The sequence below is a fragment of the Nycticebus coucang genome, chromosome 12 (genome assembly GCF_027406575.1).
Source record: "Nycticebus coucang isolate mNycCou1 chromosome 12, mNycCou1.pri, whole genome shotgun sequence".
NCBI classification, from domain to species: Eukaryota; Metazoa; Chordata; class Mammalia; order Primates; family Lorisidae; genus Nycticebus; species Nycticebus coucang.
This window is the reverse complement of record NC_069791.1, coordinates 101865135-101891799: the sequence shown is the minus strand read 5'-3', so window position 1 is coordinate 101891799 and position 26665 is coordinate 101865135. Positions and strand designations below refer to the sequence as shown.

General features: G+C 49.0%; 1 protein-coding gene across 1 annotated transcript in view; it reads right to left on the bottom strand.

Annotated features, from left to right (window-relative positions):
- Positions 1-733: 733 nt before the first annotated feature.
- SEC14L5 (SEC14 like lipid binding 5) overlaps positions 734-26665 on the bottom strand; it is a 42841-nt gene continuing 16909 nt past the window's right edge. The window contains exons 3-17 of the mRNA XM_053557795.1: positions 22900-23049; positions 22389-22520; positions 21644-21772; positions 20862-21054; positions 20134-20226; positions 17940-18052; positions 16451-16640; positions 13212-13300; positions 13040-13110; positions 11496-11667; positions 9794-9928; positions 8528-8662; positions 7933-8139; positions 6615-6793; positions 734-4016 (exon numbers count right to left, since the gene is read on the bottom strand). Coding sequence (XP_053413770.1) covers positions 3905-4016; positions 6615-6793; positions 7933-8139; positions 8528-8662; positions 9794-9928; positions 11496-11667; positions 13040-13110; positions 13212-13300; positions 16451-16640; positions 17940-18052; positions 20134-20226; positions 20862-21054; positions 21644-21772; positions 22389-22520; positions 22900-23049 — 2100 coding nt within the window. The 3' untranslated portion in view covers positions 734-3904. The remainder of the gene's footprint in view (positions 4017-6614; positions 6794-7932; positions 8140-8527; positions 8663-9793; positions 9929-11495; positions 11668-13039; positions 13111-13211; positions 13301-16450; positions 16641-17939; positions 18053-20133; positions 20227-20861; positions 21055-21643; positions 21773-22388; positions 22521-22899; positions 23050-26665) is intronic.

The window sequence follows — 26665 nt, the reverse complement described above, 5'->3', positions numbered from 1 at the left end:
AGGCGGCACCCTGGACTGAGCCCCTCACCCTCTGATGTTAGGAGCGTCCTGGGATTCAGTGCTCCAGGACACCAGGTCTGGCACTTTGGTAAAAACCCCATGTGGCATCCACCTGGATACCAGGCAGGTAGCATCTCGGCAGTGCTGAGTGGGCCCCAGTGGGGGCCCACTGGGGCCCACTAATAAACTGTGTACCTAATAAGCACTAATAAACTGTGTACCTGCTTATACACTGTATGCATATGAAATGTATCGAATACATTTTAATAAGCACTAATAAACTGTGTACCTGCTTATACACTGTATGCATATGAAATGTATCAAATACCATTCCCCCAAAATTCATGCCCACCCCAAACCTTAGAATATGACCTTATTTGGAAATTAGGTCTTTGCAGATGTAATTAGTTAAGGATCTCAGAATGATATTATACTGGATTTAGAACGGGTCCTAAATCCAATGGCTGGTGTCCTTATAAGAAGAGGAGACAGAGAGAGAGAGAAAGGCAGAGACTGGAGTGATGCAACCATAAGCCAAGGAATGTCTGGCACCACCAGGAACTGAGAGAGGCAAAGAAGGATCCTCCCTCAGAACCTTCAGCAGAAGCATGGCCCTGCCAGCCCCTTGATTCCAGACTGCTGGGCTCCAAAACTGTGAGGATAAAGAAATTATTGTTTAAGATACCAAGTTTGTGGTACATCAACCCAAGGAATTTAATACAGTATAATCCTCTCTCCCCCCCACCAAGAACCAATTTGCAACCTCTTGAGTGATACCAGCCCTGCCGAGAATGCTCCAGAGTCTTGTAAACAATAGCTAGAAAGTTCCTAAACAAGCCCAGGCAACACCTCTAGGGTTTTAGGAAGTTGACAATAGAAGTAATGTGCAAATCTAAAATGTTTACTGCTTTTGGTTGGAGCAAATGATGAAGCAAACAAAAAACATCATGTTTCACGGCCTGAAACAGACTGTTGAAAGAATTATGCTATTCACATTGAACAATTAATTTTATGGGAGAGGGAGCAGAATTCCAGGTGGGAAAAAAAACCTCAAATTTTTCAAACTCTAGAGAAAAATTGTCTCTACCTGTTGAAGGAAATACCACACAGATCTTTCAGATCAGTGAATTTGCCCAGAAAACAGTTTTGAAAAGGGAAGGCCTGACCACACCCCCAGCTCAAAGGGAAATAGTATCTCTACATCCACTTTTCCCTGGATGCTGGTGGCATTCTGAGCCACACAGTCTCATGAAAAACAGCATGACAGGCATCCTCAGGAAGGAGCCTGGAGCATTTGGATAAGAAACATTAAACAATCAAAACTGCCACAGACATTTACTGAGCACATCCTGGAACCAGGCCCTGTGCTGAGAACTTTATAACCACTCTCTCATTTCATCCACTCCCCAATGAGGTAGGCACTGCTGTCCCTACTTTTAAAGATGAGGAAACCAAGGCACAGAGAGGTTAAGTTACTTGCTCGAGGTTACACGGCTACAGAAAGGCAGGCTAGGGATCAAACCCAGGTCTAAATTCAAGACCCAGACTCCCAGACACCAACAGTCACACTGAGAGTGGGTTGTTTCTGTCCTGGCCACAAATGGATTAATGAGCAAGACAGACTAAGAAGACTAAGCCAAGGAGCTTCCAGCCTCTGTCTTGGGGATAATTTAAAAGCCAAAAGTTTGGCAGCCCTGTCCTTGGATTATTTTGAATTCCAGACCTCGCAAAGGCAAGAAGAATGGCCCATTCACTTTGCTTCAGAGTGGGTCCCAGAGACCTCCACATGGGAGGGGACCATAGAAGATACCAACCACCATGGAGCTGATTGTGTGGCCTAGCTCCTCTTGTCCACTGGGGGACTGGACATCCTCCATCACACTGTTGCTTGTGGAGAGAATGCCAGTCGCAGGCTCCTTGATGATATGGTCCACAGGAGTGAGCATGTGATTCAAGCTGGGTCCATCAGAGCCTTCCTTGAGATTTGAGATGAGAAATCTTCTCTGTCTTAGAGATAATGATCCCTGCAGTTACAGACTTGAGGCTGCTGGCAGCCACCTTCACACCAAGTGGAAAAATGAATGAGGTCAGTATGCACAGAAGTGTGGAGTCAAGAGGCCTGGAGGCAGTTGAGACACATGAAGACATTGAGGTCCTGGATCCAGCCATACCTGAAGCAAGACCCACTCTCAACCATACCAAATACAGGACGCAGGGAATTCTCTTTGTTGCTAAGTCAGTTTGAGCTAGTTTTCTCCCAAGGGTGAGAGCACCCTCACTAGGGGAACAGAGAGAGCCTGAGGCTCCTTACCCTTTTGGTGGTCATATACCCACCCCTTGGCCCAGTAACTCTACCAGAAATGACTGACCCTCAACTCTAAGCAAGGCTAAGAGATAAGAGCAAGGCTGATCCTCTCAGGCCCTAGATTGGAGCCCAAGATGCAGACAGAGCCATGTCAGTGAGGGCCCTTGAAGGAAGATCATGAGGGTGAGTGGTGTGGGCTGGACACTAGTCCATAGGAGTAGGGACTAGTGTGACCCCATGCTGGGACACAGACGGGTTGCCTTCATGTCCCAATAGTGGCCCCATTTTGCCAACGCTACCAAATGCTAGGGAAGCAAAAAAAACTCTGATTTCTATGTGAACTGCCCCAGTTCTTAAACCATTCTAAAGACAAAAAAAAAACATTAAAGGCAGGCTAGATCAGACTCAGGATGCCACTTGGTGACCTCTGACCTGCTGCTTTTTGGGTGACGGAGGAAAGGAAAGAACTGTCCTCAAGCCCCAAATTCTCACTTGTGGAAAGTGGGGAATGTCATGTCAGTATTTCAGCTAGTTCCAGAGTCAGACCTGCCCCGAGGCAGAGACACCAGCCTCCACCTGTCAGGGGAGTCTTGATATTATGTTGACACCCTGGATCCAGTCTTACCAAGATCTGGAATAGCCAGTTACATGCACCCATGAATGGTCATCCTTTTGTATTTAAGCACCTGGGAGGAAGGTTTCCCAAAGTCATAAGTAAACAGCTCCCCAGGAGAGAAAGGGACCTCCAGGGGTACATATAGATCCCTTGAGTTGCCCTACGCTGCCTGGAACTTAGCAGAAACCTGCCGGAGTCAGGGGTGTCTGGGTTAGGCCTTCCCCACCAAGTCTATCGTGGGGGAGCCCCCACACACAGAAAGCAGGGCCTGTAACTCCAAGCACATCTTGGGACTGAGGACCCTGATTTGCAATCAGATGCCAGGCTGAAAGGCTGTCACTTCCACTTGCCCAGCATCCTTTCTTCCTTTTGGGGGAAACCCCAGTATTCTCAGAGGCACCTCCTTACCCTTTTCAGACCACTGTGCTTGGCTTTAGAGAGGGGCACGTGATCCAGGCTGGCCAATCACTGTACTACCCCCATCCCAGGTCACAGTGATTGGTCCGGGTTAGACACATGACCAACAAGGCTGGCCAATCAGTGTTCTCCATTCTCCCTGGCAGCCATGATTGGCTCGGGATTTGATCTGGGCTCCCAGCTGGCTGTTAGACTGTGCTCTGGGTGAGGATCTGAAGTCTTGGGATAAAAAAGCTCCTTTAGGCAGCCAAGTGGAGCAGGAAGCGGGTGGGAGCACATAAAGGCAAGGGATCCCACATCCAGAAGACTTGAGGGTGGTTGCATCAACGATGCTTGGCCTTGGCCTTTCCTTACACGCAGCCGGGAGGAGCTGGTTCTGTCTTTGTGACCTCGAGAGCCCTAACTGAGGGCTGGGTCCTTGCCGCTGCTCCAGACACCCCGACTCTGGCAGCGTCTACGCCTGGGACTCTGGCCCATGTGATCCCAGGCCTTGCGTCAAGCTGGCTTCTCTTTCTGCACACTCCCGGATGCGGGCCAAGCAGGCCGCCCCCGAGCACTGGGCCCGGCTATCTGGAGATCCGGGAGCTGCTGTGGGACTGGCCTGAGGAGGAGGCAGAGGTGGTGGCGCTGAGCTGGGAGAAGCCGCTGGTACAGGACTCAAGGCTGGACATGGAGCCCCTGGGGAGGAAGGCGTGGCACACGTCACCTTTGGGCCAACACACACAATGGAAAATCTGTTGGTGCTGCAAATGAGGCCCCAGGGAGCGTTCCACACATCTGGCAACAGCCCCAGAGCCCCAGGCCAAGTGCCCAGGGAAAAGCAAGTGACGATGATGAGAAATGATGCACCATCCATTCCCTGCAGCCCATCTCCCCACACAGAGACACAAACCACTCAGGTTTCCCTGGTGTGGAGTCCTAGTATGGCCCAGAGGCCCTCACTGCCTGGGGAGTCCCTAGCCCGTGTCCAGTGTCACCCCCTTACTGTGCTCTCAAGCTACATGGGCTCTTTTGGGCCACACCTCCTGGCTGAGGGGCACAACTACAACAGGAATCTTACCTAACAAATGCAAACATTTTAGCCTAATCGTTTGGACCCTCATATTAATCCAAAATTAAAAATAATAATAATTGAAAAAGCTATACGGATTCTCCTCCAGCTCCTCCAGCTGTTTGCGTGTGCTGAACTGTCTCCAAGTTTCAGAGGAGGGCCATCCACAAGAACTTTCTGCAATGGCAGATGTCTGTATTTACACTGTCTACTGTGGTGGCCACTGACCCCATGTGTCTCCTGAGTGCTAGCATTGTGGCCAGTGCCACTGAGTAACTAAATAGTTGGTACTACTTCATTCTACTTGCTAAGTTAAAGTGCTGCAGGTGGCTAGTGCTACCACATTGGACCATGCAACTTTAGTGCTACTCAAAGTGTGGTCCTGGGACCCACAGCACCCAGAGCTTGTTAAAAATGCAGAATCTCACCCAGCACAGTGGCATGGATCTGTAGTCTCAGCTACTCAGACAGGAATATTACTTGACCCCAGGAGTTTTTGGATAGCCTGGGCAATATAGCTAGTCCCCACCCAAAAAGAAAAAGAGATGCAGAAAGATGCAGAAATCTTGGCCTCCCCAGAGCTGCAGAGTCAACGAGACCCCTGGTGACTTGTGTGCCTATCACTTAGATCTCAACTCCCCATCACTCCCCAGATCTTCCCATATCCCCTTCTCTAGCCCTAGGCCAGGCCCCTGTCCTGTGCTCTCTGGGTTAAGTCTCTTAGCACCTCCCAGACCTTGAGCATGGCATGCATCATTGCCCAAATTTATATTCAGGTATGAGCCTCTTCTGGTCCTCTGTTTCATGATGGCAGACCCTTTCTGTGTAGTCCCCTCCAGACCCAGCCCACCACCTGCCCACTGAGGGTGACCAAGTAATAGCCTTAGAATCGATTTTCTCATGAGGCTGGGGAGATCCCCTATGCTGACCAGACCAAGAAGCTGGCATGCAGCATCCAACCCACCCCTCTGGCCTCCCTGATGCCTGGATCTGTTCTTCAGAGTCCCCCGGGGCCTCAGCCTGTCACTTCACACTGAGGACCAGTGACCAAAACATGCCACTTCACAAAGAGGGACTCAACCAGTCCTCCCTCCCACCCACAGCCCTGGGACCTCTCTTTGGATAAAGACTCTGGCCCAGTATTCCTCGCACTGGACTGGTTTCCTTGGAGCTCTGCCTGGACTAAGGGTCCAGACTCAGCACCTAGCACCTCAATTTTACTGCAGGGAAGGATTTTTTTTTTTTTTTTTTTTTGTAGAGACAGAGTCTCACTTTACTGCCCTCGGTAGAGTGCTGTGGGTGACACGGCTCACAGCAACCTCCAGCTCTTGGGCTTACATGATTCTCTTGCCTCAGCCTCCCGAGCAGCTGGGACTACAGGCACCCGCCACAACGCCCGGCTATTTTTGTTGTTGTTGCAGTTTGGCAGGGGCTGGGTTTGAACCCGCCACCCTCGGCATATGGGGCTGGCACCCTACTCACTGAGCCACAGGCGCTGCCCACAGGGAAAGAATTTAAAGCATTCTTTTTAGATGGGAACTAAAATAGATGTGGCATGAAGCAGGATGCAAAATCACATGCGTTTTTAACAGATAAAGCTCAAGGCCTTGAAGAAATCGCCTGTTCCACCTCCAGACTCTTCCCCTCGTCCTGCCATTCATTGCCTGCTGTTGTGTCCAGGTGGCAACGGGTGCCCCAGCCATTTCCTCCTCATAACAAGCCCATGTGGAGGGGCATCAGTGGTTCCCAATCAAAGGATGGGGCACCTGAGGCTTACAGAGGTGAAGTGACTTGCATCACAACCAGAAAGTTCTGGAGTGCTCACTACAGCACTTCCCTGTCTCTCTGAAAGCAACAACTCGGGGAAAGGAGAGCTGCCTGTGAGGTACCACTCTAGGAGTGAGGGGAGTTAGACATGGGAGGGTCTCAGACTCTCCTTCTCCTCTCCCACCCCAACTGTGTCACTGGGTTTCATCCTAAGAGTTTGCAACAGTGTTGGACTCTCTTTCTCACACTAAAGTGCTCTGGAGAGTCCCAACAATGCCCATGGTAGGACCCCACCGAGAGAGGAGCTGGGAGAGGAGATGCTGAGGGGGCAGAGCCCGGGTGTCTGAGTGACCAGCATTCCACTGAATCCAAATACCAGAGCCCAAAAGAGGGAATGCTGCACAGGGTGAGCAGCCTGGCCTACAGAGGAGCCCCAGGGCCTTCCCAGCACTTCCTACCTGAAGTCCTCAGACGCAAGCACCTCGCAGTAGTACAGGAGTTTGCACTTGGGGCCAGGGCTGTGAAGAGCGGTCAGGACATCATCCACACCCGGGAGGCTGCAGGCCACGCTGCCAGGGGGGCTGTGCATCTGCCACTGCAGCAGGTAGACCCCAGGCCACCGGGTCACATGGGAGCCCTGAAACATAGCAGCCGTGCCCTAAGCCTTCACAGGCTCCCTGTCACCAGGCCTGGAGAATGGGGCCCTCCTTCCTCTGTCCTTTCACCAGTCCACCCCCAAATCCTCTTAAAGCCTCCTGAGGCTATCCTTGCTGTCCCCCACCCACCACCCACTGCCCTGTCACCAGAACCTCCCTCTTAACCTGCGGGAGGTGAAGCCCGGGGTGGGGTACAGGCTGGCAGATGCAGTGAAACACCTGGATTGTGTGGGGCCTTGGTTCTGAGTGGGATTTGGAGAGGTATTTAAGTCACAAGTGTTAGTTAGTTGTGGGGTGCTGAGAGTAAGAAAGCAGAGCATTAGTTGTCACAAGAGCAACTCTGAGGAAGGGCTGAGACACTCAGTGAGAGCGAGGGGTGGCTGGTGCAAGACGGCCTTCTGCTCCCTGCCCTTGGAACCTTCCGTGAGAGCTGCCAGCGGATCTGTGTGTGTACGTGTATGAATCTGGGAGACAGAGAGATGCCCGTGTTCTGTTCCAGACCTAAAGCTTCACTGTATCAAAACTCTGCACTCTGACCTCAGGATGGCATTGTCCCTGCCATCCATACTGACTTCCTACCCTTCCTGGCACTTGTCCTGCCCCCACACCCTCCCTGCTACCTCAACTTTATTTTTGCTGTTCCTCCACCTGGAAAATAATCTCTCCCTGCCCCCTTTAAAACCCAGCCACTCCTCAAGGTCTTTCATACTGACGCCACTTCAACTCATGCACAGGACTTGGACTTCAAATTACAACACCCTGTCCTTCTCTCGGCACGAGCATGAGTTAATGTAGTGAGTTGAATAATGTCCCCCCCCCCCAAATTCACATCTAACCAGAACCTCAGAATATGACCTTATTTGGAAACAGAGTCTGTGCAGTTAAGGATTTAGAGGGTTGATATCCTTACAAGAGAAAGGACAGAGAGATTTGAAACACAGAAGAGAGACAGAGGAGCCAGCCCTGTAAGGATAGGAGCAGAGACAAGCCAAAGAATGCCCAGACAATATGTGTATTTCCTGCTGTCTGGCAGAGGCCCTGAGGCTGAAGACCACATCCAGCACACAGTGGACACTCAATAGTGTTTGATGAGTGAATAAGTGATCCAAAGAATGCGAACCTGGATGCTCTCCCCTTCCCGGCAGATGAGAGGAGCCTCCACACGGCTGTAATCCCTGCCGAGGACCCAGCTTTTGTCGATCAGCTGCTCACGGGGGCCTGGCTTGGGCACCTGCTTGGTGTGGTACAAGCTGAACACCACATCCCCTCGCAGAATGTCAAAGTCCCAGGTGATGACTGACTCCCCTTCCAGAATTTCTACTGCAACCTGCAGGGAGACAGGTGCTGTCTGAGGGGTCCCAGCCAAGAGTGGAGCGCTGGCACTGGGATGATGGCAGCAGGAGGTGTTGTGGGTGCCCACGCAGATCTCCTTTGCTGTGTCCACGCTTATTCCCCACTGTAGGGAAGGTGGGCTGCTAAGACCCCAGCTGCCCCTTTGTCCAAGAACTGGCCTGAGCAAATGGACCCACCTTTCTCTGAAACATCTGGAGGGCCCTTCTGTGGTGATTGCGTTCCAGAGCTCCCTGCCAGGTCGGGCAGGTACCACGCTCACCTGCCTCCCTGCCTTCCCCACCCGCAATTAATCACCAGCATGAGAATCTTGACCTAAGATGACACCCCAGCCCAGTGGGAACACCCAGGCCAGGCCCCAGCACCTCATGAGGGGTCCCACGGGGGATGCTGGCTGCCTGGTAGGTCTCGCTCCACTGTCGCAGCTGGTCTGCCTGTTCCTGCTCCTCCTCTGTCAGGTAGAGGGACTTGGGGACCAGCCCTCCTTCTGGAACATTGCACTGCAGATCAGAGACAAAGGGTGGCAGGTCAGTGCCAGTCAAGGCCTGGCTGGCCTGTCCCATAGAAGAATGCCCTGACACAACTTACAACAACGACCCCTGGCAGAGCTGGGCAATGGGCTTCTGCGATGCCAGTTAAACCCCAGAACCACCAACACAAAAGGGATGACTATTCTGCCCATTTCATAGAAGGAAACGGAGGCTCAGAGAAGTCAGGCCACTTGCCCATGATCAAACAGCAGCAAATGGCTGGGCCAAGGCACAAACTCACATTGTCAGCCCCCCAGGCTCATGTCCCTTATCCCTTTACACTGCACCCCACAGTGGCTACATCACCCCCTCAGTAGTGGGGATGGAGCAGTCTCTTAACTGTCCCTCTGCCACTGCCAAATAATGATTTCTGCCCTCATTTCACTTGCTAAAAGATGAGGATTAACAAGCAAGATCACTGCTCAGTGTCCTTCAATAAGGCACCCTCGGATCACCAGGCCCATTCACTAAAAATAAATCATGCATGCAACATTATCGCCACCAATGAAGGGGACAGGCAAGCTCATACAGTTCCTAGGAAAAGACGGTTTTATCCAGAAATGATGCAAGCTGTTCGGTATTTTTGTTAGCCCTGGACGCTGACGGCCACATGAGATGACAGGGCTGTGACCTAGGCTCCCTGCTGCCTTTCATTTCACCCCCAAGGCAGGCAGCAAAGGGGTCTGGATGCTGCCCCCCTTGAAGTGGTGGCCTGTCCATCCCAGCTCTGTGGCTGTGGGCTAGGATCAGTCCCTCTGGGTCTGCCACTCCCTGTCCAGGGCCACCACCAGGACGTGGGAGTTACCTCCCCTGCAGCAGAGGGCGCAAAGTGAGTAGTAGACGAGAGTAGGTGACCTTTCACCGCTGCTCAGCGTCACCTTTGATGGCACTATAGCATAGGTAAGCTTCGACTGGCCTGATCTTCGAGCTTCCAGAAACTTCCATCTCACCGAGTTTGAAAGACCCAAAGCATGACCCAACCTGAGGTGTTTCCCAAAACAAGCCCTGTCCGGGTGGAAAGCCAACACAGCCCTCCCCGGGTAAGAGTGTGCTCTGCCTGCATGCTGCCTGCCTGGGCCCCTGATCAGCAGGGCGCCTCACCAAGCTCTCTCCCCCCAGAAAGTCGGGGATCACTTCTTTGTTCAGGTAGTCCACCAGGCCTCCGGGGCCCTGGTAATTGCTGCCACTGTAGATGAGGAACTTCTGCCGGGTGTTCTCGTTGATGAAGGGGCTGATCTGAAATGCAAGAAGAGAAGCAAGTCCACCAAAGATGGACTTAAGATGGACTTTGGTGCTGAGATGTAATCCCCATAACACAGGTGTAATCATTTCACAGTAGGCAACTCAGTGGCTCCTGGTGCCCACACTACCTTGAGCAACCACCACATCTATCTAGTTCCAAGACTTCTTCGTTCCAAAGGGAAACCCCACACCCATCCACAGTCACGCCCCCTTTCCCTCCCCCAGGCCCTGGCAGCCACTGATTTGCTGGAACCAAATCCCACTCCCAGCTGGGACCCCAAAGGCTGGGACCCCAAAGGCTGACTCACACCCAATGTTCGTCTTCCTAGGAAGTCTCCAAACTACAGATGAACTTGGTTTGCACAGAGACCAGGACAACTGGGAACAAGCTTCAGAAGCAGCTCCTGCTCCTCAGCCCCACTTGAACAGAGCCTGGAAGCTCCTCCAGGGCTCAGAGCATTGTCTGCCCCGAAGGCTGCTCACAACCTCCCCTGCTCACAGTCCTCCCGGGCTCCCTACTGCCCCAGGACTCGCAGGTGCTAACCCCTGTGCAGTTTCCTGGCCTCCCCTGGTGCCATAGTCCCTCTTGATCCTTTTTGCTCTGGTCACCCCTAGATTGTTCTTTCAGTTTCCCCAAAGCACAGAGCTGGGTGTGGCCAGGCTGTGCTGTTTGTCTACCATACCCTTCCTCCTGCCATTCCTAGGAAGATTCCTGCTCATTCCTCAGGTCTCAGCCAAATGTCACCTCCTCAGGGGCCCTCCTCTGTTCCCCCTATGCCACACCCTGCCTGACTCAGTCTCTCCAAGGGTCCTAACATCCTCATGTCCTTGTCGCAGAGAATCCTGACATGTTTGTTAGTGTTGTCAACAGTTAAAGGACCCGTCACTCTGCCGAGTGTATTTCTCTTGTTTGAGATGGGGGAGTGTCCCAGGCCACAATACAAAGTGTATTTCATACTGTGGGTTGCGGACAGAAAGTTTTAAAAGCCCTACAGGACAGGGCCCAAACGCCCCTCGGAAACAGCTCATGGGAGTCCCAGGAACACTGCACAATTCTGTGTGGCTCTCAAATCAGAGAAAAAGAACAATGAGCACACACACTGCAGTTCGCCCCACAGTAGAATGTTATTCAGCCATAAAGAGGTATGAAGAATACAGGCCACAACACAGATGGCCCTTGAGGACCTTCTTCTCTGTGAAAAGAGCCAGACACAAAAGGTCACACAGTTTATGATCCATTTTGATGAAGTATCCAAATCAAGCAAATGCACAGGGACAGAGAGTGGAGCAGTGATTGCCTGGGGCTAGAGAAGGGGGATGGGGAGTGAATTGAATGCCCGTGGGCTGGGGTTCTGGAATTCAACAGTGCTGACAGTTACAGAATTGTGAATATACCAAAACCTGCTGAATTCTAAACTTCAAAAGGATGTTCATGGTGTATGAGTTACATCTCAATAAAGCTGTTAAAAGAAATAGAACAGGAGAGCCAGGCAGAGCAGGGAAGCTCATGGAGGGAACCCCTGTCCAGGTCAGGGGTGGGGGTTCAGGCTGTGGCTCTTACCAGAGTCCAGAGCACAGGGAAGACACGGGGGGCTCGCACGATGAGCAGCCGGCCCAGGGTCTCGGGGTAGTTGTCCTGGACCACCTCTATCATCCGCAGCAGGGCCTTCACTCCTGGCCTCCACAGGTGCCGCATGTTCAGACCCTCCAGGTCCAGCAGGCAAGTCCAGGAGCTACGGCAGAGATAGCCCCCACTCCACCTGGCTCTGCCACCTCCCAGGGATGAACAGGGAGGCTCAGTGAGCCAGGGCTGGGAGCAGAGGGGCCACAGGACATTCTTGTGGATCCCACCATGGTGGGGAGTCCAGCTGGCCAAGAGATTCAGAGCATGGACACCAAGGCTGAGGCCTGAAACTCAAATCCCCCCTCCACCCTGAGAGCTTTGTGATGGGGCTGCCAACCTAACCCTCCTCCTTGGGACAATGGCCAGGGCAATAACAGTCCCTATCTGGAGTAACTGCTGCGAAGGTTAGGTGGTATCTTGTATAGAAAGCTCTCTGGGAGGATGGCACACAGCACGCACTCAACTAAAGCTCGTTATTACTGTTCATTGTTGAAAAGTCACTAACTACTCAATAGAGCACAGGAACTAAGAGCATGTACCCCACAGCCAGATGGTGCAGGCCTGCCACTTGCTGTGTGGCCTTGGCTAAGTTCTTAACCTTTCTGTGCCTCCATTTTGTGATTATTAATTCATTAGGAAAATGACTGTTTTACTTCAGTAGCTTGTCCCTGGGAGCTTCTCCATCTTGGATTTGTTCCCTCAAACCTGCACACACCTCTGCAAGGAGTCCTTTTATGACACTCCCTCATCCGAACCGTCCAGGATGAATTCTACCAGCCAGGGCCTTGACTCATCAATCCCCACCCACCACAACACACATTCCCTTAGGAAATTTCCAAACAGCAAAGGAACTTAATTTTCACCAAGATTGGGATATTTTGAGATATGTCTTATAGCTTATATGGCTTAAGCATCAGGTCCTGACTGTCCCTGTCTCTCTGGTTTGTTAGGAGGATGAAATGAATGAAGATGTTTAGAAGAGCACCTGGCTACATACATAACAAGTACCGTATGGTGTTTGTGTTCTTTTAACAGTTACAGTTTTGATAATCCATTTAAAAAATCACTTTACAGAAGAAGCTGCAGCTCAGAAGGTTCACTGCCTTTGGGGTGATGCCACTATAAGTCCTGGTTCAGGGAAACTCAGCTCAGGAACAGAAATTGGGGGGAGTCAGAGGAGGACCACAGGTTACGGGATGACCTGTGATTCCAGAAAGTCGGTTGGCCCTGGGAGATGGAGTCAGGGTAGAACTTGGGGCAGGAGAGCTGGTGTCAAAGGCAAAGCCAAGGAAACTGTGAAGGGGAGGGGAGAGAGTTCTCAACCCTGAAGCCAGACAGGACCAGGTTCCAGTCCTGCCCTGCCCTGACCACCGCACCCCCACTGAGTCTGTCTCCCACCCATGAAACAGAGACGCTGGGCACGCGCAGTGCACGCCAGCAGTCTGTCCTTTAGGGGGGTTGTGCCCAGCACAGGTCCTTGCCTGATGGGATGGCCAAACAGCTTTGTGTTCCCCTCACACCTCTTCTGTCCTTCCTCGTTGACGGAAAGAACCTGAGAGGGAGACACAGAGCTGCCAAATGTCCGCCCTGCTGCTCCCCTGGCAGGCAGCCCCTCCCAGGCTCAGGGTCCGGGCAATGGGGCCCCCCACTCACGTGCCGCAGCAGCGCCTCCTCCCCAACAGCTTTCATCAAGCCCTTGGTGTCCATCTGGCCCAAACGGAGGATGTAGAGAGGGCGGCCATCTTCACAGATAGGGCCAAAGGAAAAGATCATTATTTAGGGGACAGCTGATGAGGGTGGTGGGCAGGTCAGAGCAAGGTGAGGGCTTCACCCCTCAGGCTGCAGCTCCCTGAGGACCAACACTTGCCTGACACTGCTAGTCAGGCAAAAACATCGGAAGTGTTAAAATAAGGACAAGAGGGGTGCACTCCTGGTGAGGGGTATAGGGGACCTCTCAGTACAATCCGTGGCAACCATTCTGCCAACCTAACAGTGTTTAATACAGTTTACTTAAAAATTTTTTCGAATATGATACAAAGCATGTGATGAAGGAGTACAGAGAGCATGGGCAAAATTTAGCTCTTAGCTTTCTCCCCCCAAAACAAAAAAGAAGCATGAAGAAACAAGGGGTGGATGGTAACAGACTTGGTTCTTGTTATTCAGGATAATTATATTCGGTAAAGGGCGGCGCCTGTGGCTCAGCCGGTAAGGCGCCGGCCCCATATACCGAGGGTGGTGGGTTCAGACCCGGCCCCGGCTGAACTGCAACCAAAAAATAGCCGGGCGTTGTGGCAGGCGCCTGTAGTCCCAGCTACTTGGGAGGCTGAGGCAAGAGAATCGCTTGGGCCCAGGAGTTGGAGGTTGCTGTGAGCTGTGTGAGGCCACGGCACTCTACCGAGGGCCATAAAGTGAGACTCTGTCTCTACAAAAAAAAAAAAAAATTATATTCGGTAAAGTCACTGCAAACACTGAATCACATGCACTGAACCACTGTTTCTGGGAAAATGTGGGGTTAGGTTCCTGTGAGCCTCCGGTCACATTTTTGCTCATCAATCAGTATATAACCTTGTTTTATGTGTTTCTGTTTAAAGACACTTTAATATATTGCTGATTCATCAGTACTGGTCTCCTGGCTGGCAGCACTATAGCTCTCTCCTGGACGGAGCTTAACGTGCACAGGGATTTTCACCATAAGGTATATCCCCGCCTTCCTGTACTCAGGCACATGAGGCAACATTTCAGCCTATCCTTGAGGCCTTTTTTTTGAGACAGAGTCTCACTTTATTGCCCTCTGTAGAGTGCTGTGGTGTCACAGCTCACAGCAACCTCCAACTCCTAGGCTTAGGCGATTCTTTTGCCTCAGCCTCCAGAGTAGGTGGGACTACAGGCGCCTGCCACAACGCCCGGCTATGTTTTTGTTGCAGTTTTGCTGGGGCCGGGTTCAAACCCACCACCCTTGGTATATGGCCTGGTACCTTACCCACTGAGCCACAGGCACCGCCCCTTGAGGCTTTTTTAAACAGCAAAATTACCAAGAAAAAGCACAAAAATGTTAACACGTGCCACTGGATAAGCCACAAAAAAACGGACCCCTGTTCATGGTATGAGAGCTGAAACAAGAAGGCAGAGCGTGGCCTTGCTCAACCTCAGCAGAGAACGTGCATGTCAGGTAACTCAAATTCTTTGCTCCTCTGTACAAGTCTGAGAAAGGCTCCAAAAGCTCTGTGAATATTGACTTGAGGCTGACAAGTGAATGTCAACAAGCAGGAGCATTCACAAATATGGAACTCATAAACAATGAGAGCCAAGAGTGGTGGCTCTGCCTATAATCCAGCACTTTGGGAGGCTTCAGACCAGGAGTTTGAGACCCTGTCTCTACTAAAAATAGAAGAAATCTAGCCAGACATGGTGGCCTATAGACTCAGCTACTTGGGAGGCTGAGGTAGGAGGATAGTTTGAGCACAAGAGTTTGAGGTTGCTGGGAGCTCTGAAGCCACAGCACTCTAGCCAGGGGAACAGAGCAAGAGTCTGCCTCAAAAAAAAAAAAAAAAAAGGGGCGGCGCCTGTGGCTCAGTGAGTAGGGCGCCGGCCCCATATGCCAAGGGTGGCGGGTTCAAACCCAGCCCCGGCCAAACTGCAACAAAAAAACAGCCGGGTGCTGTGGTGGGCACCTGTAGTCCCAGCTACTCGGGAGGCTGAGGCAAGAGAATCACTTAAGCCCAGGAGCTGGAGGTTGCTGTGAGCTGTGTGATGCCACGGCACTCTACCAAGGGGCATAAAGTGAGACTCTGTCTCTACAAAAAAATAAATAAATAAATAAATAAAAGTTACACAAAAAAATAAAATAAATAAATAAATAAACAATGAGGAGGGACTGGATATCAGAAGGAACCATGCCAACCAGTTCTTCAGGCACGCCACGCATTTACACTAATCAATACACAGAGGGTGCTGAAAAAGATGAATACACGTCTTAAGAAAGAAAAAAAACTATTAAAATTGTAATACTCAATATATACTGATAACCTGTGTTACCTTGTATATTGTATCTTGTATCTCTTGTAATTGAGAAGTCAAATGTGCCTTGATTATTAGAAGATAACATACATCAGTATATACTGAGTATTATAATTTTAATACCGTTTTTTCCTTTCTTAAAATGTGTATACATTTTTTGGCATTCTCTGCATACGAATTTTTACATCAAAGACATGAAAAACACAATAGGCATTGGTTTCAGTGGAAGTTTAATTTTAAATTCCAGAAAAGGTATTTGTAGTGGGTAGATTTGTGCCGCCCCCCTAAAAAAATCATGTCCACTGGAAGTTTAAAATGAGACCCTACTTGGAAACAGAGGGTGTGCTGATGTAGTTAATTAAGGATCTCAGGATTAAATCCCAGTGGATTGAGGTTGAGCCTTCAAGCCAATGACCTGGGGTCCTTCTAAGAAGAGGAGCGATACACAGAGAAGAAGGGCATATGAAGAGAGGGACAGAAACTGGAATGACGCTGCCACAAGCCCAGGCACATCCGGGCTACCAAATGCTAGAAAAGATGGGGAAAGATTCACCCCTACAGCCTTCAGAGCACTGTGAGAGAATAACTTTCTGTTGTTTAAGCCACCGAATTTATAGCAACTTATTATGGCACTCTAGGAAGTACAATATACATGCAGCCACTACGTATGTGATTGCAACGATCCAGTCACGGCGGGCTCATCCACCCCTCCCAGAAGAGAAATATCTCTTCCTCAAGCCCAGAAGTCTGTTCCAGCTCTACCTTCTTCCAGAGGCCTGGAAGAGTCAAAAGTGTTAGCATGAAGCAGCTCATTTACAGTGCATTTGGCAGTGACTGGAGGATGCCCTATAGATCACATAGGTGGGGGCACGCACCTATGTCCTGGTAATGCCAGCCCCCCGTATAGAACTCCTCCAGGAGGGCAGGGGGCTGCCATGTCTGCAGGAGCAGATCCACCTGCTGCTGCTTCCGCCAGCTCAGGGATTGGCACAGCATGTCCCGGGCCTTGTCCACGTGGAAGTCACGGGCCCGCAGGAACCGAAGGATGTGCTCATCTTTGGGGATCTGAGAGACAAAGAAGTAAAAGAGCGCCTACAGAAAGGTACTTCCTAAGACAGCAGACAAAACCACAGACGGTGAACCTCCTCTACACACGTCACCTGCAAAACATTCAGCTGGGAAAAGGGCCATGTTCTCCCTCAACCACAAAGCAAAGGGACAGTCAAGGGGTAGACAGTAGCAAATATTGGTGCGTTTTGGCTGCCTAAATCCCCACCACCACCCCCTTGCACTGGGAATAGTGTCTTTCTTTTGGAGAACAGCTTCTCCTCCCTGCTCCCTGATGTGCACAACTTGCAAAACCAGCCCCAAGAAAAGCTGCCCTTTCTTGAGTGTGCACCCCGATCTGGATACCATCTGAGCACTTTCCAGGGAGTTCTCTGGAGGTGTAGCTAACGTGATCCCCACTTCACAGATGAAAAAACAGGAGCAGACAGGTTGAATCCCAGCCCAACACTAAAGTACCTCCCTTCTCTATCCCCCAGTGCAGGGGTGAGGAAAGGCAAGCAGCTCATGACCTAGCAGGAAGTTCTCATTCAACAGAGTTGAGACAAAGTCTACGCATGGCCCCAACTCGCATGGTGCATGCCCATGTGATGGGAGTCAGAGCCTAAAGGCAAAATCCACAAGGAGCCAAAAACTGCCCTCACAGTTATATCTTTTAGAAAAGAACAACCTGAGCTGGTCCAAAGGTAGTGAGTTGTCTCATTTGACTGTTCATGGTCAGTTACAGATTGCGCTCCTTGTTCTACTCTTTCCCTCTTCTCACTACTGCAGTTAAGAAGCAAAAAAAAAAAAAAAAAAAAATTCCATTTAATTTAATTAAAAAAAAAAAGAACAGCCTGCAAGGTTTCATGAACACAGCACTGTACAACAGTGGTTCTCAGCTGGGGTTGTCTGCGTCCTCCAGGGAATATTTGGCAATGTCAGGACTTTTGGGTTGTCACAACTGGGGGAGGGAGAGATGCTGTCATCTGGTGGGTGGACCAGGGGCACTGCTAAACATCCGGCAGTGCACAGAACAGGCCTCCCGTAAAGAACTGTCCAGCTCCAATGTCAATAGCGCCAAGGATAAGAACCCCAGCTGTCTGTGGTACACACAGCCCACGCCATGGAGACATGAGATAGTATTTAATAAAAATACAGCAAAATATGACTCTCAGTATTGCTGGCTACACAAACCTATTTATCTCACCTTTTCTCCTTTCTTCCCCTGCCCCCACCCCCACCAGGCTGAGTGGTGCAGTGGTGCATCACCTGCCACCGGTGATGCACCACTCCAAGGGGGTCCAGCTCTGCACCCACCTTGCCTTTGTGGGTCTCCTGTAGCCAGCGCCGAAGCTGGATCAGGCAGCTCTCCTGCATGGGCGTGAGGTGGCCCAGGCACCTCTCTATGTAGTCCGAGTCCAGCTTATCCCCTTGGAGGAAGGAGGAGGGCATCAGGACAAGACACTGAACCTCCTAACCATGTGGCCTGCCCTTTCTGGAGCCTTCCATCACTCACTGGCCATCCCAGCTCTGAAACATGGGTACAAGCCAGGCTGTGGCCTCCATTCACTTTTCCAACCCATTTCCAAGGTGATTCTGAAAACTCTTGCCAGGCCAAACCTGAATTTCACTTTGAGATGCGATTTCTCCTCTTTGACCCTTAAAAATGAAGATAATTCCCACCCTCTGGAGCTCTTCTGAAGATTATTAACAATAGGAGCTCAAATTCACTGTGTGCTCAGGAGGTCCAGGGCTGGGGGTCACACCAACTATGCCAGGAGGCAAACCGAGGCAGAGGGATGCTTGAGAAGACCATCCAGACCTCAAGTGGTCAGAGGCAGAGATGCTGGGGGTGGGGAGGGGATGGGGCAGGACAAGAGGGGGATGCTGGAATGAGGCAGGAGCTCCCAGCCTCCTTCCAGCCTCAGGGCAGATGTGGAGCTCAAAAGCTCAGTGACTCTGAATGGGTGGGAGGGGCGTGACTGTGCCTTCTGCCAGTCAGCCCAGGGCCAGCACTCTGGTGGACAGCACAGATGGGAAGGGGGAGAATGGCCTGGGCAAAACACAGAAGGTACAGGGATGAGGCCACAGAGAATGACCACAGGATGGGGCTGGAGAGGGCACTGTTGCAAAAAAAGAATAAAAATACACAGCAGCCAGCCAGCACACATACTTGATGCAGAATAAATCTTTGTATGAATGAACTGTGTTCTCCCTGAACACAGCTCCACATTATTAGTTACATGGCATTGTCACCCAAGTGTCTCAGAGCCAGGCAAGTTCCTACACCTCAGTGGCCCTGAAGAAAAAATTGAATCCACATAAATGTACATCAAACTGGATTTGTGGTGTATGTATGGTTTATATCCTAGTTTTATTTTTCCTTCAGCATTATTATATTAGGAATCTTTTCCAGATAAAAGTCTGAACTGTGACAAAGGGCCAATTGCCTTAATATACAAAGAGTGATTACAAACCAAGAAGAAATCAATGGAAAAACAGGAAAATGGACAAAGGGCAAAGATAGAGATTCAGCTTTAAAAGGAAAACGGTCATTCAACATGAAAAGAATAGGGCGGCGCCTGTGGCTCAGTCAGTAGGGCGCCGGCCCCATATACCGAGGGTGGCGGGTTCAAGCCCGGCCCCGGCCAAACTGCAACCAAAAAATAGCCGGGCGTTGTGGCGGGCGCCTGTAATCCCAGCTACTCGGGAGGCTGAGGCAAGAGAATCACTTAAGCCCAGGAGTTGGAGGTTGCTGTGAGCTGTGTGAGGCCACGGCACTCTACCGAGGGCCATAAAGTGAGACTCTGTCTCTACAAAAAAAAAAAAAAAAAAAACATGAAAAGAATAATACTGTTTGACCTCACCAATAACAGAAGAACTAACCTCTAATCTACCAGTGGTCATTGTTACTGCCTTTTTGGAAGTGTGATATTTACTAAGAGTCTTCTGGGAAGCTCAGGTGAAGTCAAGAATAGGCACAGTTACACACTTTCAGTGGGAATACTGATCAGTATAACCTCTTTGGAGGTCTAATTGGTAAATCCAACACAATTTTAGCTACATATAACGTTCTACCTGGCAATTCCACTCTTTTTTTTTGCAAGTATAAAACAAATTTTATTGAGGAAAAGACAGGTTTACAGAGCAAGAGCAAGATAGACATTTACAAAGCAAGATATGTTCACCATAGACAGTAAATGGCTCCCTTGTCACAGCAAAAAGAGGAAGCAATTCCACTTTTAAGAATTTATACTATGTTTGCACTCCTACAAATTTTGTAAAAATCCTTTTACAAAATGTATCTATTGGTACTATTGAAAAACTGAAGAAACCTAAATGTCCATCAATAGAAGACTAACTAAATAGAGTAGTAATTAAAATAATCAATAAATTAATTAATTAATTAAAATAATCAATAAAATGATTAATAAACCAATAAATAAATAAATAAGTAATTAAAATAATCAATAAATAACCAATACGCCAGCTGTGGTGTGGTGGCTCATACCTGTAGTTCCAGATACTCGGGAGGCTGAGGCAGGAAGATCACTTGAGCCCAGGAAACCAAGTCCAGCCTGGGCAACATAACAAGACCCAATCTCTAAATAATAATAATAGATAAATGTTTATTAATAAACAAGTTGTGGTTCAACCACATGTATTCACTGATACAGAAAGTTGTCCAAGCAACATAAGTAAGTGAAAAAAAGGAAAATGTCAAATATGATGTAGAACATGTTCTCATTTCTTCAACATAAGGCATACGTGTATACATGTGTGTACACAGGTGTGTGTGTGTGTATATATATACATACACACACACACACACACATATATATATAAAACATACATACATAGGCCTAGATATATTTAGAAAATATAAGCACAGAACTAAGGTAACCTCTAGGGAAAGGAAAGGAATCTTACTTATTTCATATCTTCCAAGCAATTTGAGTTTTTTTCTCCTACCATGATCATGCATTACTCATATAATTAAAAATAGTTGTAAACCCAGAGGAAACGGCAGTGTCAAGGCACCAGAGATCAATTTCTGATCTAGAAATAAACCAGTTCTGGCTCTTGGGCTGGAACAGGAAGAGGGAGAGGCGGCCAGGAGAAGAAGGAGGCTAAGTCATTCGCAGACCCAGACCCAGACTGAGGCAATCCACCCCCACCCAAGGAGCAAGAGGGCTACCGCAGGAGCAGGGCAGAGTGGCCTCGGCTGCAGCGACCTACCATCGGTACTGACCGTCTCCAGAGCAGGGCCTGGGGCATTGCTGGGCCTGTTGGCATCCAGGGAGCCAGAGTCCCACTGCCCAACCTGGTGGCAGGCCTCCTCCTCCCGGCCCGGGGCAGGTGTCCAGCGAGGGATATGGGAGGTGCCCTGGGAGATGAGCTCATTCAGGTAGTGCTCTATCACCTCCTTCCCCTGGAAGCCGGAGAGACCAAGGCAGCAGGCGTCACCATGATGGTCAGGGAATCTCCCCTGACATGTGGTGACTGAGCAGCCGAATGTGGCTGTCTGGATAGAGAGATGGTGTGAATGTCAAGTACTCACCAGATTTCCAAGACATAGTATGAGGCGAAGAATGTAATATAGCTCATGATACATTTTATACAACACATTTGAAAAACAGATTAAAATGACAACACATTTGAAAAACAGATTATTAAAATTAATTTTGCCTGTTTCATTATGTGAATAAGGCTTTACTCAGCAATGCATCTGAGCTCTATAAAACAAGCATGACCATTTGAACCAGGAAAACACACCACAGAACGTCTCTCCTTTTCCAGAGAATTCACTACACACACCCAGATATCTCAGGGCAGGGACAACAATGAGGGCGCCCCAATGACAGGCCAGTGACTTTCTACCCATTATCTCATGTGACTTGGTCATTACTAGAATACCCCTTTTACAGAGGAGAAGACTGGGCCTCCAGCAGGTTAAGGTTCTTGACAGATGTCACTGGAGTTACCAGGTGGCAGACCAAGTCCTCCTGAGACTAACGTACCCTCTTGACATTAGTGGTGTACTGCTTCATGGCAATCTTCTCCAAGGCATTTTCAAAACCAAAGAAGGACCGGATGTCCAGTGAGGCAGACTGCTCGAAACAAGTCCAGTCTTCATTCTCAGGGTGGACCTGAAAGCCAGGTAGGGATGATGCAGGGTCTCAGCGTGAGGGCCACAGTACCAAGCCTCAGGCAGACAGCATGTCACAGGACCGACGGTTCCCCCACCCAGGACAGCAGGACCAAGAGGGCCCCCTACCCAGGGAGGGTGGGACCAAGGGGGTCCCCACCCAAGTCTAAACTGTCAGGGAATAAAGTGCCTTCTCAGGAGAGGCCAGGAGAGCATGAATCTGATATCTGCACCCCTGCCCCTTAAATACCATATGCATACATAGAAAATTATATATAAATACAGAATATGCTTAAGGGTAGACATAAAATTTGTGCACAATTTAAAACAGTTTAACATAGTAAATTGCACATGAACTTTACGGATACCCTGTATATATAAATAAATTATATCTCAATATTATAAATTTTAGATATATATTTGTAAATAGTTATATATTTATATAAAGATATATATGACCTATTCTTACATATCAATAGATATCAGAAAAAAAATCTCTGGGCAGAAACATTACCAGGGAATCTGTTAAATACACAGATTCCTGGGCCTGCCCCAGCTACTTCTGCCTGGGCAGGTCCAGGGTGGAGCCTGGGAATCTGCATTTCACAAGCCCTCACCGTGTAGCTGCAGTTCTCGTGGACCACCACGCGGCTGGCGAAGGTCTCATTGTGCGCGTCAATGAGAAGAGTCCTCTCTTTCCAGTTCAAGACGTTTCTCTGCACGAAGACCACGTGCTCGACACCTGCAATCTATAAGGAGGGCAGGGGGCGAGTCCAGATGGCCACCCCAGCCACCCCCGGCCACAGTCGCGGATCCCTCGTCCCCACCTACCCAGCGCAGCCCAGGAACACCTCCCCGACCCAGGACCCCCAAACTCTGCTGTGCACCCACCCACCCTTCACCACCTCCCAGACTGGGCCCAAACCCCTGGGACCCCACGCGGCCCTGGTACCCTGGACCCCGCCAGTTCCCCTGACCCCTGGCCCTTTCCCCTCTAGTACCCAAGCTCCGCTGCCCCCACCCCAGAGTCCCCCAACAGGGCGCCGGGTCCCACCCTAGTCTCCAGCTCCCGCGCCCAGCCCACTCCGCCCCGCTCCCAGACCCAAAACCCCCGCCCTAGCCCCCCACCTTTCGCAGTAGTCGTGGGGCGTCCACCCGCAGCCTGCAGCTCCGCTCCACCACGTGCACTGCCCCGTCGGGGCTGCGGGACTCGCTCAAGACCTCGCTGCCCAGGAAGACGGGGATCTGCGGGCAGGTGGGGAAGCGCTTCTCGTAGGCCTGTGGGTAGGGGCAGAGCTGGAGTGAGCGCAGGGCTGGGGCGGCCGGGGGGCCTAGGCATACCAAAAAAGCGCTCTGGCCAGTGGAAGGAGCAGGGATCCTAGCTGTCACTACCTACACCGCCACCATTTAGCACCTTTCAGAGGGTAATACAGGAGGCCCTGAACAGTGGTTTACCAAAACACCGTTTGGCTCTACAGTTGAGATTTTGCCCTCAGAAGGAAGAATAGGGACTTCCAGGAAATTTTTATTTAATTTAATTTTTGAGACATGGTCTCACTCTGTCACCCTGGGTAGAGTGCTGTAGCACCTTAGCTTACAGCAATCTCAAACTCTTGGACTTGAGCAATCTTCTTGCTTCAGCTTCCCAAGTAGCTGGGACTACAGGCACCAGCCACTACACCCAACTAGTTTTTTCTATTTTTAGTAGAGACAGGATCTCACTCTTGCTCAGGCTGGTTCTGGGACATTTTAAGAGAAGACATTTCTCGGGCAGCGCCTGTGGCTCAAGGAGTAGGGCTCCGGTCCCATATGCCGGAGGTGGCGGGTTCAAACCCAGCCCTGGCCAAAAACCGCAAAAAAAAAAAAAAAAAGAAGACATTTCTCAGAAAAACATTTGACAAGATGGAATACCCCTTTATGATGAAAACACTCCATAAACCAGGAATAGTAGGGCACTCCCTCCACTTGATAAATGCACCTGCCAAAAACCACAGCTAACATCCCTGGTGGCAGGCTGAAAGCTTTCCCCCAGGATCAGAAAGGACATGGAAGTGTTCACTATTTAGCGTCATCCAGGAGGTTCCAGCCAGGACTACTGGGCAAGAAAACAAAATAAAAGGTATCCAGTCGGAAAGGAAGAAGTAAAATCTCTCTAGTTGCAGATAACATGGTCTTATATACAGAAAATCCTAAAGAATCCACACAGGTATACACGCAAAAAAAAAAAAATTAGAGCTCATAAGTTCAGTGAGGCTTCAGGATATAAAATCAATGTGCAAAAATCAATTTTATTTGTATATATTAGCAAAAAACAAATCAAATTTTTTTAAAAATCTATTTACAATAATATCAAAAATAATAGAAATACATTTTATTTATTTATTTATTTATTTATTTATTTGAGACAGAGTTTCACTATGTCTCTCTCAGTAGAGTGCCATTGCATCATAGCTCACAGCAACCTCAAACTCTTGGGCTTAAGCAATTCTCTTGCCTCAGCCTCCCAAGTAGCCGGGACTACAGGCACCTGCCACAATGTCCGGCTATTTTTTTGTTGCAGTTGTCATTGTTGTTTAGCAGGCCCAGGCCAGGTTCGAACCTGCCAGTCTCAATGTATGTGGCTGGCGTGGTAACCACTGTGCTACAGGCACCAAGCCAGGAATACATTTAACAAGGACATTCAAAACTGTCATGCTGGCCAGGTGCAATAGTTCACTTCGTAATCCTAGCACTCTGCGAGGCTGAGGCAGGAGGATCGCCTGCGCTCACCAAGAAGCCAGGCTAAACCAGAGTAAGACCTGGTCTCTAAAAATAGCCGGGCATTTGAGGGGGCGCCTGTAGTCCTCACTACTCAGGAGGCTGAAACAACAGAATCGCTTGAGCCTAAGAGTTTGAGGTTGCTGTGAGATATGACGCCAGGGCACTCTACCAAGGGCAACAAAGTGAGGCTCTGTCTCAAAAAAAAAACAACACTATTTTTTTCATGCTTAACACTATAAAACATTACTGAAAAAAATTGAAGACCTAAATAAACAGAAAGGCATCCCATAATCATGGATCAGACACTTAATGTTGTTAAGACAGCAGTATTTCCCCAAATTGGTCTACCCATTCAACAAAATCTCTATCCATATCTCAGCTGAATTATTACAGAAATTGACTGATCCTAAAATTCATATGGAAATGCAACAGACTCAAGATAGCCAAAACAATCTTGGAAAAGAACAAAATTGGAAGACTCATATTTCCTGAATCAGAAGTTACTACACGGTTACAATAATCAAAACAGTGTGATACTGGCATAAAGATAGACATACAGCTCAGTGGAACAGGATTGAGCCCAAAAATAAATCTTCACATTTGCCATCAATTGTTTTTGATAAAGATGTCAAGACAATTCAATGAGAAAAGAATAATCTCTTCCGTAAATGGTGCTGGGACAACTGGGTATCCATCTATGAAAGAACTGGACCCCTCTGCACACCATACATAAAAATTACCACAAAATGGACCAAAGACCAAAAATATGAGTTAAAACTATAAAACTCTTAGAAGAAAACATAGGAGCAAATCTTTATGAACTTGGATTAGGCTATAATTTCTTACTTATGACATCAGAACCATAAACAACAAGAGAAAAAATAAACTGGGTATCATCAAAAGGTAAAACTTATGTGCTTCAACGAATATCAGCAAGAAAGTGAAAAGGTAACCCAGAAAATGGGAGAAAATTTTTTAAATGATACATACATACATATGTATGAAATGAAAGACTTGTATCCAGAATATATAAAGAACTGTCAGAATTCAGTAATAAAGAGGTAACCCAGTTTAACACTGGGCAAGGATCTGAACAGGCATTTCTCCATGGACAATACACCACTAGCCAAAAAGCAAATGAAAAGATGCTCAACATCATTAGTCACTAGGGAAATGTAAATCAAAACCGCAATGAGATACCACTTGACACACACTAGGATGACTATAAAAAAAAAAAAAAAAGGATAAAAGCAAGAAATTGAAGTACCTCCCACCCCCACCATGAGAATGTAAAATAGTACAACCACTTTAGAAAATAGTTTAATAGTTTCTCAAACAGCTAAACATAGAGCTACCATGTGATCCAGCAATCCCATTGTTAGGTAAATACCCAAGAGACTTAAAAGCATAGGTCCATACAAAAACCCCTACACGAATGTTTATAGCAACATTATTCATAATAGCCAAAAAGGTAGAAACAATCCAGATGTCCATCCACTGGTTAGTGGATAAATAAATTGTAGCCTATCCACACAACGGAATATTATTCTGCCTAAAAAAGGAACAAAGGGGGGTGGGGCGGCACCTGCGGCTCAGTGAGTAGGGCGCAGGCCCCATATACCAAGGGTGGCGGATTCAAACCTGGCCCCAGCCAAACTGCAACAAAAAATAGCCGGGCATTGTGGCGGGCGCCTGTAGTCCCAGCTACTTGGGAGGCTGAGGCAAAAGAATCACCTAAGCCCAAGAGCTAGAGGTTGCTGTGAGCTGTGATGCCACAGCACTCTACCGAGGGTGACCAAGTAAGACACTGTCTCTAAAAAAACAAAAAAAAGATAAAAAAGAAAAAGAAAAAAGGAACCTGGTACTGATCCCCACTACAACATGGATAAATCTGGACAACAAAATTCCATTTATTTGAAATGTCCAGAATAGGCAAATAGAGAGAGACAGGAAGTAAGTGAGTGGTTGCCAGGGGCTGGGAGTAGGGAGCAGAGGGCAGTGTGAGGGCTATGGGGTATGGAGCTTCTCTGGGGGGTAATGACAGTATTCTAAAACTGTGGTAAGAGTTCACAGCGCTGTGAATATACTGAAAGCCATTTACTTGTATACTTTGGGGGGATAGAGTTTTGCTCTG